At 36.7% G+C, this 20,455-nt stretch overlaps 1 protein-coding gene across 2 annotated transcripts in view; it reads right to left on the bottom strand.

Moving 5' to 3' along the window:
* LOC121505466 (chloride anion exchanger-like) overlaps positions 1-17,647 on the bottom strand; it is a 37,103-nt gene extending 19,456 nt beyond the window's left edge. The window contains exons 1-3 of one of the 2 annotated variants that reach the window (XM_041780832.1): positions 17,615-17,647; positions 17,464-17,532; positions 4,400-4,573 (exon numbers count right to left, since the gene is read on the bottom strand). In XM_041780832.1, the coding sequence (XP_041636766.1) occupies positions 4,400-4,530 (131 nt within the window). In that variant the 5' untranslated portion in view covers positions 4,531-4,573; positions 17,464-17,532; positions 17,615-17,647. Of the gene's footprint in view, positions 1-4,399; positions 4,574-6,954; positions 7,254-17,463; positions 17,533-17,614 lie in introns of those variants that run through there. The other variant, XM_041780831.1, reaches the window with a different exon arrangement.
* Between the last annotated feature and the right edge of the window lie 2,808 nt (positions 17,648-20,455).

The raw sequence follows: 20,455 nt of genomic DNA, 5'->3' as shown, positions 1-20,455 counted from the left end.
GAAATGTATAAACAGTGTGTTGATGAATATAAAAATGTATAGGTCAGCTCAAGGAAGTTTATCTGATATATTTACAGATATATCTCAAAGTCAAAGTATCTTTATTAGTCTCCCTTGGGAGAAATTTGTCTTGGGCATATCTATAAATATATCTGATATATCTGTGTATCTGTTATCAGGATCTTAAATGTAAAAAGAAAGTTCCAATGCACAGTTATTGAGGTAAAATGAAGTACAATTTCACTGAAAATATTTCACAAATTTGATCAATACATCCCCCCATTTATGTTGTGATGGCTAAAAAATCCAGCCAGTTAGAACTTGAAAAATACAGTTTAATATCTCTTCTCTGCCAAACAAACGGCCCTTAAAACTAATTATGGTAAAGTAATGGAACTCACACATTTTAAAGGTGAATAGAAGTGCTAAATGTCATTATAGCATTCTAGCAATGACTGAAATTCTAGCATGAAAAAATGGAGGAACCATATTTGGACATACACCTGTAAACGTCTGTGTTACAGTTTTTCCTCAGTCGCTTTGGTACATTTCTCAGATCAGAATTGAAATTCTCAAAACTACTTGTTCAATCTTCACATCATTGTGTCACTTGTGCACATCAAAAAAGCAGTTTCTCATTTCTTTCAACAAGTTGCAAATGTTTTGGTTCATCCATGCAAATGATTATGTACAATTCTTTGCTGTTTCCTACGTTATCAGTTGCTTATGTCATGTTGATCAAAATGTATTATCGTGGGTCTCTGCTGAATAGTCTCACCCCTCACAACATTTAGGCATTAGTTCATCGCACAAGTCTTCACATGCAAAATGGTTGAACATGTTGTCATAATAGCTATGTCAAGCATTAGACTTTTTTTTTCCTAAATCTGTCCTGAATTGGTAAATTGCTCCCAGGTGAATCTTGACTTTCTCTAACGAAGGGAAATGTGTGAAGCATTAGATCAACCAATGATCAAGGAATTCGATTGAGGAGAATTTGATAATTGAGGAATTTTCTCAGCATGGAGATGGAAAGTATATGATCGCCAGCCACATACACAGATGACCCTTCTGGCTGCCATGGATGCAGCATGTGATGACATCACAGCAGATACCTGCAGAGGCTGGATAAGACACTCTAAAAGACTCTTTCCACGCTGCGTCACAAGAGAAGATATTCGTTGTGATGTGGATGAGAATTTGTGGCCCAACATACAGGAACGTCAGGAGGTGTAGGAAGACTGCACTGTAATTCCTACAGCACTGCATGTACAGTTTTCCCTAAGAAGATTTTCCTGTGTTCACATTTCTACTTTTGTTTTTTCTTTGTTTTTTTTCTTTGTGATATGCAGTGCTGTCATTTTCTTTCTGTATCGCAATGACATGGTCTGTCAACAAATTATAGTACAAACAGTAAAAGCGTAAATGTGAATCTTGTCCAGTCTCTTGCAATCTCCCACATACACTAAGGTGTAACTTACAATTTACAATAATTGTCATCAAAACTTAAACCATAGTTTACATCAGAAGATCCCTCCAGAGTACACTGTTATACTGACAACATGACTAAGCAATCTGACAGTCTTATCCGTACACAATGACACGAGGACTTGTCATTCTGATGGCATTGACATGTTCATTGACACAGATATTTACTTTTGAGAGATGAACTAAGGATTTTGAGCAGGAGACTGGCTTTTGCAGGTAATCCATGGTGTTTTGCTATTTGTACGAATTGTTTGAGAAATGCACTTACTGTTTTGCAAATGTCGAGGATGATTCGAGAAATGTACCAAAGCGACCGAGAAAAACTGTAATATGCATACATTTTATGGATGTTTTTTTCTATAAAGTGACTTTATATGGTCACTTTGTTCACCTTGATTTTTGCCATAACAATGAGAAAAATATGGCAAAAGTAAAAAGGTGTAGGGGTGTACCAAATATTTCAAAGAGGCCCTATGAAGGGTAAAAAAGACCTTCTTTTGTATTTCTCCTATTAATTATTATATATAAATAACTTTTACCACACAGTGTAAAGCTGCACATCATTTGAAGCCCATAATAAATAGCTAAATATTAGGACAAGATGTGCACCTTTTTCCTTCCATTAAGGTAGCTCTCCCAATGCAAAAGCTAACCCTTGATTTCCTATGCTATATACTGTCCAGTCCTCACCAAATAAAGGCCAAAAAGAAAATTAAAAAGAACACTAAAATTATAATATTGAATGTAGGTTAATTTTATTTTTATACAGCATTGTTAACAGAACAAAAGGGAGTGATGTGAATTGCCCTGCTGGACCTAGTGAGTAGTCTTGCAGCAGCATTTTGGATCATTTACAGACGATTGAGGGAGGATTTATCCCGGCACGTGAAAAGGGAATTACAGTAGCCAAGCAGAGAAGATATAAACGCATGAATAAGCATTTATTTAAACTTGGCTCAACACACCTCACGTTTCAGTTTGGCAATGTTTCCTCAATAAACATGCTGATCAAAAGCATTGTGTGATCAAAAATTACACCAAGGTGTTTTTTAAATGTTGTTTTAAAGAAACAGACAGAGAGCCAAAAACATTCAGAAGCATGGGAGAAATGCTGGCACAGTGACTGGTGAGGATTCCTGTTGTATCAGTGTTTAACTGAAGAAAGTATTAGTTATCCACTCTGTAATGGCAGACAAACAGTTGTGCAGAGCACTTGGTTTACCAGTGACATTGGTCTTAAAATCAATGAAATAAATAATTGGGAAAACTGTAAAAAAAGGACCACTTCTTAGAAAATAGACGGGTGGCTGCATGCCTGTTATAAACAAAGCTCTTATCCACTGACCTATGCCCTGACACACAAGAGGAAAAGAAGTGGTATGTCCAAGCATTCACACCCTTGCAAAACAAACAAACAAACAAACAGACACAACTCAGTCTCTTCTGATGATTCCAAAGAAGTGTAGTAGGCAAAGAGTAAGAAGTTAGACGCTGAGACATCATCCTTTTTGCTCTTCTAGCTGGCTGGTCTAACAGCCCAAAAAAGGTGGATGTTATGAGTGGTGAGGGAGAGCTGAGTGACATTTTTGAGATTGTTGAAGTTCTCAGCAGTCACAGAGTTACTCTGATGTCCACTCAACATTCACAGGTGTAACTTGTATTCTACACCTTTTTTTATCAAGTCAGTTTTATATACCTCTGTTTTTATTTTTACTCATAAAATATATAATTCATTGTATTGCACAACAAACACTTTGTTTACCCTGCACTGGTCCATTTCACATTACCCTGTTTATATATTTATTTCCAGTTGAAAATCTTTGTCTCTCAGAGTCTTCAGAGTCAACATTTGCTGTTTGAGTTTTTTCGTGATGCTGTGACTGATACCATTCAGTGGCCTTGTTACCAAGGAATTATCTTACCGTGTGATTTTGATACTGTTACATTCCTATTCATTCATGTAACCAGGAAATCCTTTTTGTGATTAAAAATCTCTTTTTCAAGAGTGTCCTGGCAGGACGGCAGGGTCTCAGACCAACAATGAGCAATCATACGCAAACCACCAAAATCAACCACATTTGTGAATTAATCAAAACGTGTCTGCCTCCAAGTCATTTAATTTCCTGTGTCCAATTTGTCCAATGAGATCACTTCATTAAGTTTTAAGTCTTTTTGTAAATCATTAAATCATTACATGTAGGAAGCAGCACACTTCTCCTAAATGCCTTCTTGTCCAGCTCATTCTGACCTTTGGAACAGACAGCAAATAAACATCCTGTGTATATAGAAATATTCCACGCAAGTTGGCTCAGTAATTGCAGATTATCAATAATTATTTACAAGGAATATGTTTACTTTGGTCATAAAGAGGTGTACAGAGCGCAGAAAAAAGCACTTCAAAGTGACTAGTAAAGAAAAGTTGTAAAGGTGATCTACACAAAACCTGAACTAAATGAATATGTTGAAATAGTGGTTGGTAAAATGAAACTACTTCAGCTCCAGAAGCATTTGCAGGCTGTTTCGTTACTTTTTGAACAATTTATAAAATGTTCTTTTTCTTGAAAATCAAATTTGATGTTTTTTTTATCCCTTAATTCAGACGCTTGTATGTCCTGTTATTTCTTTCTTTAGACTCAAATGTTGCATTATTGACTCATTATTGCTTTCTAATAAAAGGCCTTTGAAAAAAACTCAGGAAGTGACATTTCTAAGCATCATTAGAAACTTTTTTCCAACTTGGCAACAAAAACAAATCTTAAAACCTTCTTGTCTTTTGTAGCTTAGATCAATTTGATGTTTCTTAAGTATGGAGTTAGAACAAGACGAGAGCCATTCAAGTCAAATGCTCAAATAAGGGTTCAAAAACCAGCAGAAAACATGAAAAAAGATGGCAGTAGTGTATGTTTCTTACGTGAAGTACTGTTTGATATGGTCCAGCAGGGTCTTGCGTTGCCTGTAGATCTTTTCGTGCTCCTCACTGAATGACTCCTCAGAGTAGAGCGGCCTGGCGACCACGTACCGCCTCGCTCCTGTTGTCATCATCTCTCCGCTGCTCTGTGAGGGCCGCTGCCTCCTCTATGTGGCTCTGAAATCAAGTTATCACATTAAGTTAGGAAGATGTTCCTGTGCTGTCTTTGAACAGGATTTATCAAAGAGCACTGACAGAAAACAACAAAGATCCAGACCCTCAAATGAAGTCAGAGAACACGAGCCAGGCCAGGAGCTGCTGGATTAGTCAGAGTCTATCTGAGCTCTGCTAATCAGAGATCTTGGTGTTGTATTTAACATGATTGACCATGACATTTTATTACAAAAGCTAGGATGATTACTGGGCATTGTAGAAACAGTTGTTTTAAACCATATTTATCAGATCAATCTCAGTTTATGCATGTTAATGTGGCGTCTTTTTTCATACCAAAATTAACTATGGCGATCTGTAGTTCAGTATTTGGAACAATACTTTTACTTATAAATGCTTCCTTTAGTTCCATGATTCTCATTGGGTGAATTGAAAGCAAGAGAGTAGCATGTGGAGCTGCTACCATTGGGTAACAAATGTGAGTCTGGTTTGGCAGAGGGACAACATTAGATTTTATGCTTAATGATATACGAATGTTTCTAGATTTGAATGTGACAACTCTTATGCCAATTACATCAGCAATGTCACAGCAATCTTAAGTAATGCAAGCACAGTTTACTCATTCTGTTTAGGTGGGTGCTAAAATAAACCCAGAGTAATCCCAGGTTTTCAGGAGAATTATCAAAATCCCACTCAAAACAAGCTCTGAAGAGTTGAACCAGACAAACTGAAACTGAATGACCTAATGCCATCAGGGTTGATCCCCCTTGACTGATGACCACTCGCTCATGGAGTTACTCTGAAGACCACTCAACAGTCACAGAGTTACTCTGATGACCACTCAACAGTCAAAGAGTTACTCTGAAGACCACTCAACAGTCACAGAGTTACTTTGAAGACCACTCAACAGTCACAGAGTTACTTTGAAGACCACTCAACAGTCACAGAGTTACTTTGAAGACCACTCAACAGTCACAGAGTTACTCTGATGACCACTCAACAGTCACAGAGTTACTCTGATGACCACTCAACAGTCACAGAGTTACTCTGATGACCACTCAACAGTCAGTTACTCTGATGACCACTCAACAGTCACAGAGTTACTCTGATGACCACTCAACAGTCAGAGTTACTCTGATGACCACTCAACAGTCACAGAGTTACTCTGATGACCACTCAACAGTCACAGAGTTACTCTGAAGACCACTCAACAGTCAGTCCATATTTTGCATTACTACACATTTTTTAATCACTCCATTTTATATACCTCTGTTGATATTTTTATTTATAGAATATGTATATATATTTTTTTCACCACAGCCATTTCGTTTACTTGGTACTGGTTTATTCACATTACTCTGTTTATTAGTTTTCTCTGTTTCAATTTATTTCAGTGAACACCAACAATTTTTTCCGTTTGTGTACCAATAGTCCAGAATAAAGCTGCAGACTGGCACTAAACTGTGTTAGAAGAGCTAACATGCACAATGACAAAATGCACATAACATAAGGTTGGCCACTGGTTGTTTCTCTGATTTCAATTGCTGTCATGATTTCAATACAAGGGAAGCTTCCAATGGGTATCTCACTCTTCCACTCACAATACCAACTCAGGACAGCGTACAGTCATGTTTATAGGTATGAAAATGTGGAAAAGTCTTCCATCAGACACCACAAGGATAACTAGTAAACCTCCTTTAGAATAAAACAATATCTAATGTGTCAGGATCTCTAAATAGGTCTTATTAAATCTTAAATATATGATTATAGTATTAGTATCTTGCTACCTCAGGAGTGACTAATGGGGATCTAAATTAATTGATAAGATAAACAAGCATTTTAAATTCACCCGACGTAGAAATATCTAGTATGATCATTGTCTCTGTTTACATAATGCAGGCAAGGAACGTAAAGGGTCATCCCATTTCGAACTGGACAATTTCACCACTACTCCTTGTAACTGTTCAAGAGCAAAGAAGGCTCTTGAAATTAAATGGTAGGGTTAAAAATTTCATACTGAGCCTAAGACTCTCAAGTCTTCTTTTTCAGTAGCATTACAAGTGAAAATTATTGCATTGGTTACAATTTAATGGCTTTTTTCTTTGCTGAAATCCAACCTTAAGATCCTGATTTTATTGGTAGACTGTTAACCCAAATTTTTTGAAAATCATGCCATACAAAGAAACACAACCAAATTCAACTAATCAGAAGTCTTTTACATTATAAGCAACCCAGTCTCAAAACTGGATCCATTTAATATCCAAAAATGTGATAACATTTCTATGATCTGGCCCTTTTGCTGCCCATAAAATCCTCCCAAATTTTAAAGAAATTCCCATCAAGAGCCTAAAAAGTCTGTCACATCCTCAGCAGCTCGTTCCACCTACCTGCTTATGTCCTGATCTGTCTTAAATCCAAACTTCCCTCTGTGTCTTCTGCTTCCTCCTCCTCCAGCTCCGGTAGATATACTGAGACCCCAGATGACTTTTCCATCAATAAATGCCACCTCTGCCACTTATCACCACTGTAATTATTAACAGCAATTATGATAAAGTTGCTGCTTCGCACAAATCCTGGATCCCTGCCTTATCCTTGACCATTGTTCTTACTGATATCTCTAACCTGCAACATTCACTGGAGGCTTTTCCGCCCCTGTTTGGAATAAACTGTACCGATGGGCAGGGTAGGGAGGATGTGGACACGACGGACAGGGCAGGTCATTGTTATAAAGTGGAAATCAAGTAGCTTTTCAGGATGCTGCTAAAGGTCCGCTGCAGCTCTTGGAGGTAAAAATAGTCTGCAGGACTATGCTTGCTGCTTTACATGAGTTTATCCACCTGATGGTACACTATGATAGTGTCACGACAGGTAAATTTACGAGAAATCTTCAAACTTTGCCAACTTTAAATTTTTTCCAACACAAAAGAGAGGAAAAAGAAAACTAACGGGAAGGAAGCGTGGTTCTGCCTCAAAACAGCACCAAACAGCTGATAAGAAAGAGCGAGTGTATGTGTGTTTAGGTTTCACTGGTTTGCTCACTGGTTTCAGTGAAATCTTATCGATGTGCCCACTCAGGATCAGTGGAAGTGATACCTCCCGCTGGTGTCTGCAGGGTCAGGCCAGGTTCATGGGAAATGTGTGTGTAGACAAACAAGGTACAAAAACCCCTTGGTTTGCAGGGAAACCCATTTACACATCTCAAAAAAAGAAATTAGGTAATATTTTTAAAAAATCTTGAGTTGAAATTATGAGAAAGTACGTTATTGTAAGGTAGAAGCTTAAAATCGTGAGATAAAAAGTCCAAATTATGAGATAAAAAGTCAAAGTTGTAATGAGAAAGTCAAAATGTAAACTTTTTTGGACATATTAAAGACTTATCTCATGATTACAACTTTTTATTTCACAGTTTTGACTTTTTTTTCTCCAATAACTGATGTTTTATCTCATAGTTATGACTTTTTATCAAATAAGTATTTCTTTTAATCAAGTACAGTAATCCTGACTTTTTATCCTGTATATCAGACTTTTTATTCCATAATCATGAATTTTATCCGATAGTTTTTAAAGATTTAATTATTCCGGTCTTTTTATTCTATAAATCAGATTTTTTATCCCATAATCATGAATTTTTATCTTATAAGTATGACTTTTTCCTGATTGATTTTTTTAAAATATAAATTTGACTGTTTATCTTAAAATAACTTTTTTCTTATAGTTATGACTTTTTATCTTGTGATATTTTTGTCTTATATGATGACTTTTTTATTTTATTTTGTCTTTTTTTCATAGAAGTATGGCTTTTAATCCCATAATCATTTGGAATTTCCCCTTGTGGGACTAACAAAGGAATATTTTATCTTATTTTATCTCATCGAAACTTTTTAAAATTCCTATACCTCTGACTTTTTATCTCGGGACTTTTTACCTCAAAATTATGACTTTTTCATTCATGACATCATATAATTATGACTTTGTGCTACAATCATGACGTCTTATCCTATAATTCTGACTTTTTAAATGTTTTTTTTTTCTTTACAAATTTTGACTTTTTATCCTATAATAATAACTTTTATTAAAATTGTAAGTTATTCTACAATATTGACTTACTTTCTCATAACATTGACTCCTCATAATTTCTACTAATCCTGCAAAGCAAATGTATTGTATTTTAATATATATATCTTGGACTTGTAGTGTTTTTCACATTTAGTTGACAACATATGTTGAAACCTATGAAAACAAAGAGGATGGATAGTTTAGGACACCTCTGAGAGAAAGCATGGGAAATTTCCATCAAGAAAAACCCATAAAAGGTGAAAAAGAAGACCCCAGTCTCAAGTACAACTCCTGGCCAGCTTAAAAGCTGACAACAACTGCCAGTAACTGCAACAGACCACTGCCTGAGCAACTGAATGCTACCTACCGAGATAGCATGGGGCGGCGCGTACGAACACAGCTGCCCGGTGCTCCATCACTAGCAGCAAAACAAAGCTCTACACTTACACCAGAACTGACAGCGTGCCCATGGACTTTACATCTTTCCCAACAGAGATTAGTCGGAGAACGGGGTGCTTGGAGACTGAAAGGAGGAGGAGGTGGAGCAGCACAAAACCTACAGCTGGTAGTAAGAGGCAGAGACGGCATAGTGTGAGAAGGTTGAAGCGGGGCAAACAAGCTGGGCTGCAGGCAAGGCTAAGAGCGGCCCCACACAAACCTGTTGTACTAAACATCTTTATCCAAGGTGCCCGCTCCCTCGCTGCTCCCTGGATGATGTGAGGCTGCGGATTTCTAACCACCGCTTGGTCGACTGTGTTTACTGCTACAGAGGAGACTGCCAAAAGTAATTTAGTGTTATTACAACGCAGTGACAATAAACGGCTATCTATCTATCTGTATTGGCCAGAATCCACATCTGTCATCCATCTTGCAAAGCTCCAGTCTGAAAAAATCTGAAAACAGACCTTACCAATTAGCATCATCTGAGGAGATAGACGCAATAACTTTGGGCGGGGTTTAGTTGTACAGAAACCACGGCTACCGCTGTCGTAGTGTTTAGCACTGATGCAGCTATAATATAGTGGCAGTTTTATCAGGACTGAACCAACTTTTTAAATTGTGTCATAAAGATTAAAGAACGCCACTGGAAGCTTCTCATGGCGGAAAAGATGCTCTTCTGCCAACCTGCAACACTTACAGGTGGGGTTTAGTTTTAATCTGGTTTAAACCATGGCTGCTGCCAGTGTAGTGGTTAGCTTGGATGTAGCTATAGTATAGCAGCAGTTCTTTTCTTTCGTCACTCGGGAGAAAATGTTTCCACTGCTCCACAGTCCTGTGTGCTTTACACAACTCCATCTGACACTTGGCATTGGAGTTGATGATGGGAGGCTTGCATGAAGCTGCTCGGCCATGGAAACCCATTCCATGAAGCTCCTACTAGACAGTTTTTGTGCTTACACTAACGCCAGTGGAAGCTCTGAATTATCAGGCTATGGATTCATCAGCAGACTTTTACGCACCGTGTGCCTCAACAGTCGTAGACTGTCTTATTGCAAAGCTGGCATCTAATCAAAGCACCACTCTTGAAGTCACTGAGCTCTTCAGAATGATTTTGTATCACAAATGTTTGCGAATGGACACTGCATGACTAGGTGATTTTAATCTCCTGATTGAAACACCCGAATTCAATAGTTCACAGGTGTGGTCATATTTTTATCCATATCCAATGTCTGGTATGTCAAAAATAATGTAAATTCTTTACTGTAACTTCACATGTCGCAGATTTAACCTCATCAAAATCTGATAATGTTTTACCAAATTAAACACAAACTATATGCCACAACAATGGCCAATTGTCACTATAATTGAGTAAAATATACAAAAAAGGCCCGATGTAAAGTAACAGATCATTTCAAGTAATCATACATGGTAACTGTTATGTTATATTCATGCTAACTAATGATTATGAGTAGACTACCAGTAAAAGCTTGTGATTTCTGCTTCATCCAATCAGCATCCATTGTTATCATTACTCCAGTCTAGTAGTTATAGTTCTACCATTTGTAAAAACTAAAATCATTTAAGACAACAGGCTTCCATGCAGATCTCTAGTTATGTCAGCTGATTCAGGTTAAGAGTGCAGGGCTTTTCTAACTACGGACTACTCTTATGCTGCAGCTCACACTTACCCATTTTCACCCACTCACTCCACAGTCACACACTGCTGGCGAAGGCTGCTATGTAGAGTGGCCCTCAGTATTAACTAATCCCATTCAAACCAATCCAAACGTGACGCAGCAGTGGGAACGTTTGGGGTTAAGATTCTTGCCCATGGGCCAGGGGTGGAGCCTTAAGTGTTCAATATTCAGGGCTTAACCCAAACTTAAGATCCTGGGACATGCTCGCTTAGTCTATTTTTGGCCTACCAGGCACTTACATGCTCAATTCTTAAGCCATTCAAAATACAAACATGCCACGTCATTTAGCATGCTTCTAAAACAATAAATCTTAATGGCAAAAATTATACAGTTCAATCTAAACAAAATCATATTTAACCAACATTTTTTAAAAATTCTAATTGATTTCAATGTGTCGTCATTATTCCATCTGCCTCCTAAAAAAGGTAAGGATCTGCTGTTTATTTCTTAAATTACATGACAAAGGTATGGTTGCAATTTAGTCTAAAGTAGAAAGCTAAATGTTGGGTTTCAGATGTAGACATAAAAATGCAGACTGCATTAATTCAGTACAGGATTGATCAACCTTGATTGCTCCGCCAACTTTCACTTTGCTGTTCTATTCTAAAGAGTTTCGTTCACCTGCAAGAAAAATTTTGAGCTTGAATTGAAAGTTTCGTACGAATGCACAGAGAAAATTAGAGCACAAGAAAAGTGAAAGAAGGGAATAGTTTGAGTATGACTGCAGGAAATTTGTAACCTTGCAAAGCAGATGGATTTGCCCCTTTCTGTGTTTCTCACCGGTGAATCCATCTTGCAAAGCTCCCATCTGAACAGACTGGGCCTTGTAAGCAAGGGACAGGACCAATCAGGAGTAAGAGGCAGTACTTTCGGGCGCAGTGGAGTCATAACGTAAGCAAGCAGCGACAAGAGGCCGGCACAATTATGGTGGAAGAGATTAGCGTGGATGCTGCTATAGCATCAGTTTTATCAGAACTTGACGACATTTTTACGTTAAAAGAAAAACAAAGAACAGCATTGAGTTGTTTTCTTTTCCAAAACGACAAAAACATGTCTACAGTCGCCACGGTTGGCCACAGTTCTCTATGGAGTTTATGCCTCGGTAGCGGCGCACACCTACAACGTCACGTTTTGTTGCTCTGATTGGCCAAAGATTTGACAGACAGAACATTCATCCAATCCTCTGAGGTTGTTTTTTTTTTTTCAAAGGCTTTGCCCTTTCCCCAAACACGGTCCATTGGAGGTTTTCAAATTTGAGCATGCAACTGAGAGCAAGCAGGCGTTTTAAACACAGAAAATCTCAGGACAAAGTGGCAGTTTTCAGCACAAAGACAGTTTGAAGAGTCATGCTCTCAGGAGGTTAAAAATACATTCTTGAGTTTTGCGAGTGTGCAAGTAAAAACAGGTGTATACAAAGACATACAAATCAAATAAAAATATGTAATGTCAAATAAGTGACTGCATAAATATTCACCCCTTTTTAGAATGACTGACCTAGTTCAACAGAGGTCCAGGGAGTTGGTGGTAGCAGTTTCTGAGTAAAAAGTACTGTGAATGTAATTGTAGTATAAAGACACCTGTATTCCTGGCTATCATTACACCATAGAGACAAAAGAACACTCCAAGCAACTTGGCGAAAAGGTAATTGAAAAGTACAAGTCAGGTGATGGATTAAAAAAATATATCCAAGGCACTGAACATCCCCCAAGACATGGCAGAAATAGCTTTATTGGAGAGTGGCATGTTGAAGAAAACTTGTGTCAGATCAGGACTAGAGTTCACCAAAAGGCATGTAGGGGACCCCATGGTGAAGTAAGACATCAGACAAGACCTGAGGGACACCAAACGCTGCACATCACCACAAACACGCCATCCCAACAGCTAAGCACAATGGTGGCAGCATCATGCTATGGGGATGCTTCCCTGCGGCCGGCCCTGAAAGGCTTGGATAAAATCAGTGCGGCAAAACATTTGACGATCCTGGAGGACAATCTAACTTCGCAAATAATTTGTTTTGAATGGACCAACCAGGTTAGGTATGATAACATCTAAAGTTACCTGTGTGCATTTCAGTTTATTTTGTAACCAGATAAATCTCCTCACAGGAACTTAAGTATTTTCTCAAATATGATGCTATGTTCAGTCAGCATGTTTCTAACCACACTTCACTGGACATAAATATGAGAAGCTTAGCAGTTAGTGTGTAGCAAGAACAGCACATCGTTACGGTTTTTTAAGTGGTAAATGGAAATAAAGTGGTATTTAGGCTGTCAAGGATTGAGCTCACATATAACTACTCAGCCAAAGTGAAAAGAGGCCACACATCAAAGCATGATTTTAATCTACAAAGATGAACAAAAGCTGCCAGCGCTGGCTTTTAATGTTAGCCACGCTGTAGAGAGTATAGCAGGCTCACATCACAGCTGCTAACACAATGACCCAGTGATGAATTTGACTGTTTTCAAAGGATTTTCTCCTCTTTAGACTAGTCGGTTAAACTACATTTATTTGCACTTACCTGAATGGGAAAATAGATGCTTAGGAACATTCTTAGTAAAAATCATGCTATACAAGATTTAATCAGGGTCTAATGGTCTGTAACAATAAGTGACACACTGGTTTTTAGAATCTGTGTACTTTAATTGCTCATTGTTGTGATTTTTGTTTTTTTTCTTACTCATTAGAAAAGTGACCCACGAGTGGAAAATCTTGACCTCGATGAACTGGTGTGATGTGACTGCGTACTTTCTGCCAGCATTTGTTCTGCCAAAGTGACACAGTGTAATGATTAATGTTGGAACACTGAACTACTGTTGATAAAGGTCAGACAATTTATTCTTGGCACGGATTTATTTCCATTAATAAAAGGGAGAGTGGCGAATAAAACCATGTGTTCACATGCACATGCACGTGTTTACACTCAGGATAGTTCCTATCATGCAGACAGACCTGCACACTTTCGCAATCTATAAAAAAGCTATTCTTTCAATATAAGGATTTATATTACATATCAGTTATGGTGTATGTTTGAAATGTGTACGAACTCTGCAATTATTTCACCATTATTTCTGAACATTTGAAGCTAAGGGACACAGACCAAACATTGCAATCCTACTTGCTTCTATGCACGTCCTCATCTGCTGCATTTTTTTCTTTTTTTATCACCAGCCATATGAAACATTACGACACTGGAGAGAATGTACTCTACAAATGACACTGTAACTTCCAGAGAACAAGAACAACTTGCAGCTTGAGCATTTAGAGCGTCCTGCTTCATGCTGCTGATGTGAACAGGACGTTGTGACACAGATAAGACGGGGAGTGAAATCAGGGAAGCAGTTTGTGTAATTCCTTTGGTGCTGCAATATGCGATGCCCATTCTTCGGTAAGAAAATATCAAAGCATTGCTGCTGAGTGGAAGTGAATATATGCATTCGGGAAGTTTAGTTCAACAAGAAGCAGATAAACGTGAATTAGAAAGCTGTAAGTGACATGATAGAATCTAAAAGATCTGCATTAGCCTGTTTGAATAAATGTTTTTAAGTTGCATTTGTCAATTATGTAATATGGGATCCTTTTTGTTACTTTACTCCCACATGGATCTCTTGAATGTATATGCAGGATTGTTGATGATACCAGTCATCATAATAAGCATATTTTGCCACGTATTTGTTTCCAGTGGGACAATTCAATTCATCTTTAACGTTTTGACCAAGTTATGGACACACAAATTTCCTATCCTCAAGTGCAGCCCAAGCTTCGAATTAGTGAGGCACACATTTCTAAATATTTATATGCAATCCTGAAGTTACGAGCCTTGAGTTACACCTACGAATCTCGACCCTTTCCTTACAGCTCAGCTGAGCCAGTCAGTCAGTATAACTACCTTTTTACTGACTATCCAATCAGAGGAAGCAAAATCCGGTCAGTCAGGGTATAGCTGAGTCTGCAGTGACTCAGCATGTAGTATCAGCACGCTATTCATCAGTTACTCATTTTGTATCCCCTGCTGTAAAGTGGAGCTTCAGACTGATAAGGAGTTTCTTACTCATTTGTTACCTACATTTGTTCCTACAGTAAATAAAAGCAGTTCAGTATTTCCTTTTCAACCAAGCTTGTATTATTTTGAACATGAGCATCAGTTTTATTATACTCAAATCACTCTGATAGCCACAACATGGAGACATTATCTATTTCTAAAGTTAGCCAAAATGTCTCTATGGAAAAAGCCATTTCACAGTTTTAAAGCTCACTAAGTAGCTGCTCTGTTTATCTGCTTGTACTCTATAGATCACTGATCATCAACTGGCAGCCTGGGGGCCATATCAGGCCCCACAAAGCTTCCTGTCTAGCCCCCAAAAGATTATTAAATTAAGAAAAGGGGGGAAAGAAGATGTTGTGGTTTTAAGAGTATCCTTTGGCTTTAAATGTCTGCAGTTGTTAAAGCCATCCCAAAAATGATTAATATTGAAACAGTTTTTTTTTTCATAGTAAATATAAAATCCGTTTTAGTAAATATTAAAAAAGGGGATAAGGTTGGCAGAAATGTTGCCAAAATGTTCAGATAAAGTGATAAAAAAGGGTTTGAGAGTATCAAAAAATAGGTGTGAAGTGGCAAACTGGGTTGTGGAGTGGCATAATCAGACTAAAATTTGCAGGCAATTGTGCAGGAATGTGCCAAAAATTGGTAAAAGAGGAAAAAAAGAGCTAAAAGTATCAAAAAAGTGGCAAAAATGGTGCAAAAAATAATGAAAAGGGGTTAAAAGGTGGCCAAAATGGGTAAAAGAGTGGCACAAAAGGAGTAAATCTGCAAGAAAATTACTTTAAAATGGGTTAAAGACAGGCAAAAATTTGTTAAAAGTGGCAAAAAGTATCATAAAGTTGTTAAAGGGTCAAAAACGAGTTAATACTGGTACTAAATTACAACTGGGGAGGACCCATTCTCTGAGATTTTCAGGGGCCCAGCCAATTCTGTAGTCAGGCCTGTCTCCTTGTGGCCTGCTGCATTATAGATAAAAGGGCTGGATCTCAGTGGTAATGCTTAAAAATATCCTGGGTTTTGAAAAAAAATACAATAACTACTACAATAATATGTTAATCAGACCAAAATATGTATTTATTTTTTGTTTATTTGAAAGTCTGGCCCCCAGAGTTTCTGTCAAGACTAAATCTGGCCCTTGTGCAAATGTACTTGATGCAAAAAAGATGCAATACCTGCCATCAGACCTCATGTGTCATACATTACATGATCTGAAAGACCAATCAAAAACATTCTTTATCAAAACAACACAAGCTTGTTTGGTTTCAAAATCAAAAGACATAATTCATGCAAACATCTATTTTTACTTATAAATTCCTTTTTTTTTTTGCCTCTGGAAGTTTTATGTTTTTGGGTTTGTCCATCCAGGTTCTTGTGAACCTAACATCTCAACAGAACTTAGAGGGATTTCCATAAAATTTTGTACAAATATTTGTCCCAACTAAATGATGAACTAATTACATTTTGGAGGTCAAAGGTCAAGGTCCATGTGCTTCCTTTGCTTAATAACTTCATATCTCAATGAAGCTTTGAGAGATTGCATGAAAATTTTGTACGAACAATGCCTATAACAAATACCACCCTTAGATGTTTTTGTATTACCTGTGACTGTAAGGTCCAGTCACTGGATAATCAGCTACCATTACACCATGAAGGCAAAGGAACACTTAGAGCAACTCAGATAAAAGGTTATTATAAAGTTTTAGTCAGGGGATGGAGACACAAAAATCCAAGGAGCTTAACATCCACCAGATATCAGTTAAATCCATAATCAAGAAATGAAAGGACTATGGCAAAACACCGTGGTGGCAGCATCATGCTGGAGGGATGCTTCTCAGCAGCCGGCCCTAAAAGGCTTGTGAAGGTAAAGGTTAAAATGAAGGCAGCCAAATATAGGAAAATCCTTGAGGACAATTTTAATCAGTCTACAAGAGAACTATGGCTTGGGGGAGGGTAAAGCTCATTCAGCCTTACTTATGACATTTGTACGATGGAAAATATCCCGGCCTTTCTTCTGGACCTATCACTGTACTCTTACAGTCTGCCAGTCAGAAACTTTGCAGAGACAAACAACCACCAGGCAGTAGTTCTAGTTACAAAATGTTCTTTTCTATTTTTTTTTTGCAAGTGAGGGAAACTTAGTTTAAATTATGTGACTGTTTTGATTTAGAGATTGAAAGTTATGAGAGCTATGATAACGATATCCACACACGTTTACGACCCATGGCACAGACACTGTCCAAGAAGTCCTTAGAACAAACCGTCGTTCAGGTAATTTTCCAATAGAGTGTTTGTGTACACACAGAGCAGCTAAGGTTCGAGACATCAAGTGTTTTTTTTTTATGGCCGAGACTTTAATCCCCTCACAGGGAATAACACAATAACCATAAAGCTTGCAGACAACAGAACTATTTACCAATTTCAGATCAGAGATAGTGCTCAAATATAACTGATGTAATCAAAGATTAACACCAAGGCACTGATAATGACAATCAACGGGAGATTTGGGATCAAGAAACGTCCTATAATTTCTCAATGAGAAAGTTAATAATTCATAATGTGCTGACCTGAAACTCCCTGATCCTAGTTTGAGGTGAAGATGCAAAGAAACGTGTAAATACTGAGCAATAAAATTCACTTGCAGTTGCAGGAAGGTCACTCACCTCACGTTCAGGCCTCAGCGGCTTTGATGTTATTGTTTTTGTCTTCCTGCCTTTATAACTTTTCAAACCCTGAAAAAACATGCAAAAATGAGCTGTGAATAGATGCCATAAAACTGCACTACTAGAGTATGTCCAACATGTGTTTTCTTACATGTAAGCATGCGTGACCAATGCTAATGCAGTGTTCTGCAGTCGTGGTTGAAGACAGAGTAAACATTGTGTTGATGTCTGCTGTTCAAAGCTCTCCACCTGGGAACAAACGCCAACAAGAGGTTCAAAGTTTCCCAGTTCAGGTATGTGGGCCTGAGTGATCAATACTGACAGTAAAAGAGTTAAACAAAGATTTTTGCTGACAAATGCTTCCTTTTGAACTTTAGTCAAATCTTCAGCCAACCCCAATTCCAAAAAAGCTTGGACATTGTGTAAAATGTGAATTCAACCAGAATACAGTGATTTGCAAATCCTTCTCTCTCTATATATTTAGTTGAATACAGCACAGAGACAAGATATAGAATGCATCACAAACACAATGTTTTATGTTTAAACTCATTGGCTTAATGTTTTTTTTTTTTAAATATGGACAAATTATGAATTGTTGCCTTTAACGTGTTCCAAAAAAGTAGTGGAGTAAATATTTAATCAGCAGTAGTGGCTACAGTAGTCTGACTATTATCAGTGTTTTATAATCCTGTAATCAAACTCCTTAATGTTTGAGAATACCTTTAACCCTTGCTCTTCATGTTTATTAGTGATACGCTGTTCTTTTGAGTATGTTTTAGGCATAAAATTTCAAAATAATCAGTTTAATCTTTTTGTAAAATGTATTTCTGCTTAGCCTGCTGCCACTGTGACCCGACCGTGGATGAGGGGGTGAATGGAATAATGTTCAGTGTATACATTAAACTGAATTTTATGGTACAGTGTTGTATCCTAACCTGTATCTTATTCCTAAAATCAGCACATGCAGCCAGTGATGGTGACACTTCAGTGTCATCAAGCAGGAGTACTGCTGTACATTTGATTTACAAGTTTACCTCACTTCCCTGAAGTCATTGGCCATTGTTTTTTAATTCTGGCAGCACTTATTTAATCCCGTCTGCTGCATTACTTAGCAGTGACATTATAAAGACAGCTGAACTGTGCCAATAAAAAATAAAGGACAGGACAAAGAACAGGAAGTGCTCTGTTTGGGAAAATGCTGGCGCCGCCATGAGACTCTGCGTCAATGTTGGTGGAAAAGACAAAACTGCTGCAGAAACATGGAAAACTTTGGTGGAAAAAAAGACACAAGCTGTTGAAGCAAAAGGAGTATAAATGTAGTTCAGGTAGCTCCAAATTCATCAACAACTATTGACTTACACAAACGCTTCAAATGCAGGGAAGCAGGAAGTGGTCATCCGGCAGAACGACGTAGAGAAAGTCATTCATAAGAACAATGCTCATTCACTTCTCATTCATGGAGTAGTAAACAACGTTATTTCTACACTACTGGAAAAAAACAACAACACTAAAATATCTCAAGCTTTGATAAACACCAGGAGCAGAGTGTTTAACTCTATGTATGCTCAGGTCGCATTTACCTGTCATATGTTAGACGCTTATTTAGAGTAAAAGTCTCTGGACAGTAAGAGAGGAAGAATCTGATGATTGAAAAATACTTTCATGAATACAAAGACAATGTACCTAACTCCTGAAGTTATGATGGCACTCAAGGTCAACTGCAAAAACATTTTATATAACAAAAAACATTTTGTTCATAAAAAAAATAAACTCAGTCAAATCTATAAAACACAAAAACATTTCAAAAATAAAAAATATTTTACACAGTATGGAAAAATGTAATTTTATAGAATGCAAAACTTTATGTGGCATGCAAACCGTTTCATGGACCACAAAATGAATAAATAAATAAATCAATAAATAAATACATAAATCAATAAATAAATCAATAAATATATTTTATAAAACACAAAAAACATCTCAGGAAACTAAATTAAATAAAACAAACATTATAAAGCATGAAAAAAAATCATGAAACCAAAAGAATTTTATAAAACACAGAAACTTTATGCAGCACGCAAATCATTTCACAGACAGCAAAAACATTTAAAAGACACACACACACACAAAAAAACCTGAAAGTAAAAAAACATTTTATAAGTCACAAAAATATTTCATGAAATATATATATATTACAAAAGAAATCAGGAAACTAAGAACAATTCATAAAACACAACAAAACCCCATGAAAATAAAACACCTATATTTAACACAAAAATGTCATGAAATTTAAAAAATAACACTTTATGAGAGATTTTTTTAAATGAAAATAAAAAACATTTAAAAAACACGAAAACGTTATGTAGCATGCAAATTATTTCATGGTCTGTGAAAACATAAAAAAAAAAAAAAAATTCATAAAATGATTGTTCTTTTCTTTTTTTTTACAAAACACAAACAAATTTCTTGAAACTCAAAGGGACATTTTATTAAAAAACATTTTATGAAGCTAAAAAACATTTTATAAAACACAAAAGTTGTATAAGTTATGCAAATCATGTCATGGACTGCAAGAATTAATTAAATAGCACAAATACATTTTATGAAATTTAAAAGAAAAAAAGCACAAAAATAATGAAAATAACATTTTGTAGAACACAAAAACATATCATGGAACTAAAAATATCTTTAAAGATAAATGTTAATGAATCTAAAAAGATTTTATAAAACAAAAAATTATGAAACTAAATACAATCAAAACTTTTTTTTTCCAATTATGAGAACATTTTATGAAACATAAAGTAATTTGATTAGACTAAAAATAATTTCTGAAACAACAAACATTTCATGAAAAAAAAAGTTAAATTAAACAAAAAAATTGTAAAACAGTTGCAGTTCACACCGTACTACGACATCCTGTGGAGCAATAAGAATAATTCAAGCTTTTTAAATGGGAGAGCAGACACGCCATTAAAATGTAAATGTTTTTTTT

This window comes from Cheilinus undulatus, linkage group 23 (assembly GCF_018320785.1).
Source record: "Cheilinus undulatus linkage group 23, ASM1832078v1, whole genome shotgun sequence".
NCBI classification, from domain to species: domain Eukaryota; kingdom Metazoa; phylum Chordata; class Actinopteri; order Labriformes; family Labridae; genus Cheilinus; species Cheilinus undulatus.
Note: the sequence above shows the minus strand (reverse complement) of the source record. Positions and strands in the feature narration are given on the sequence as shown.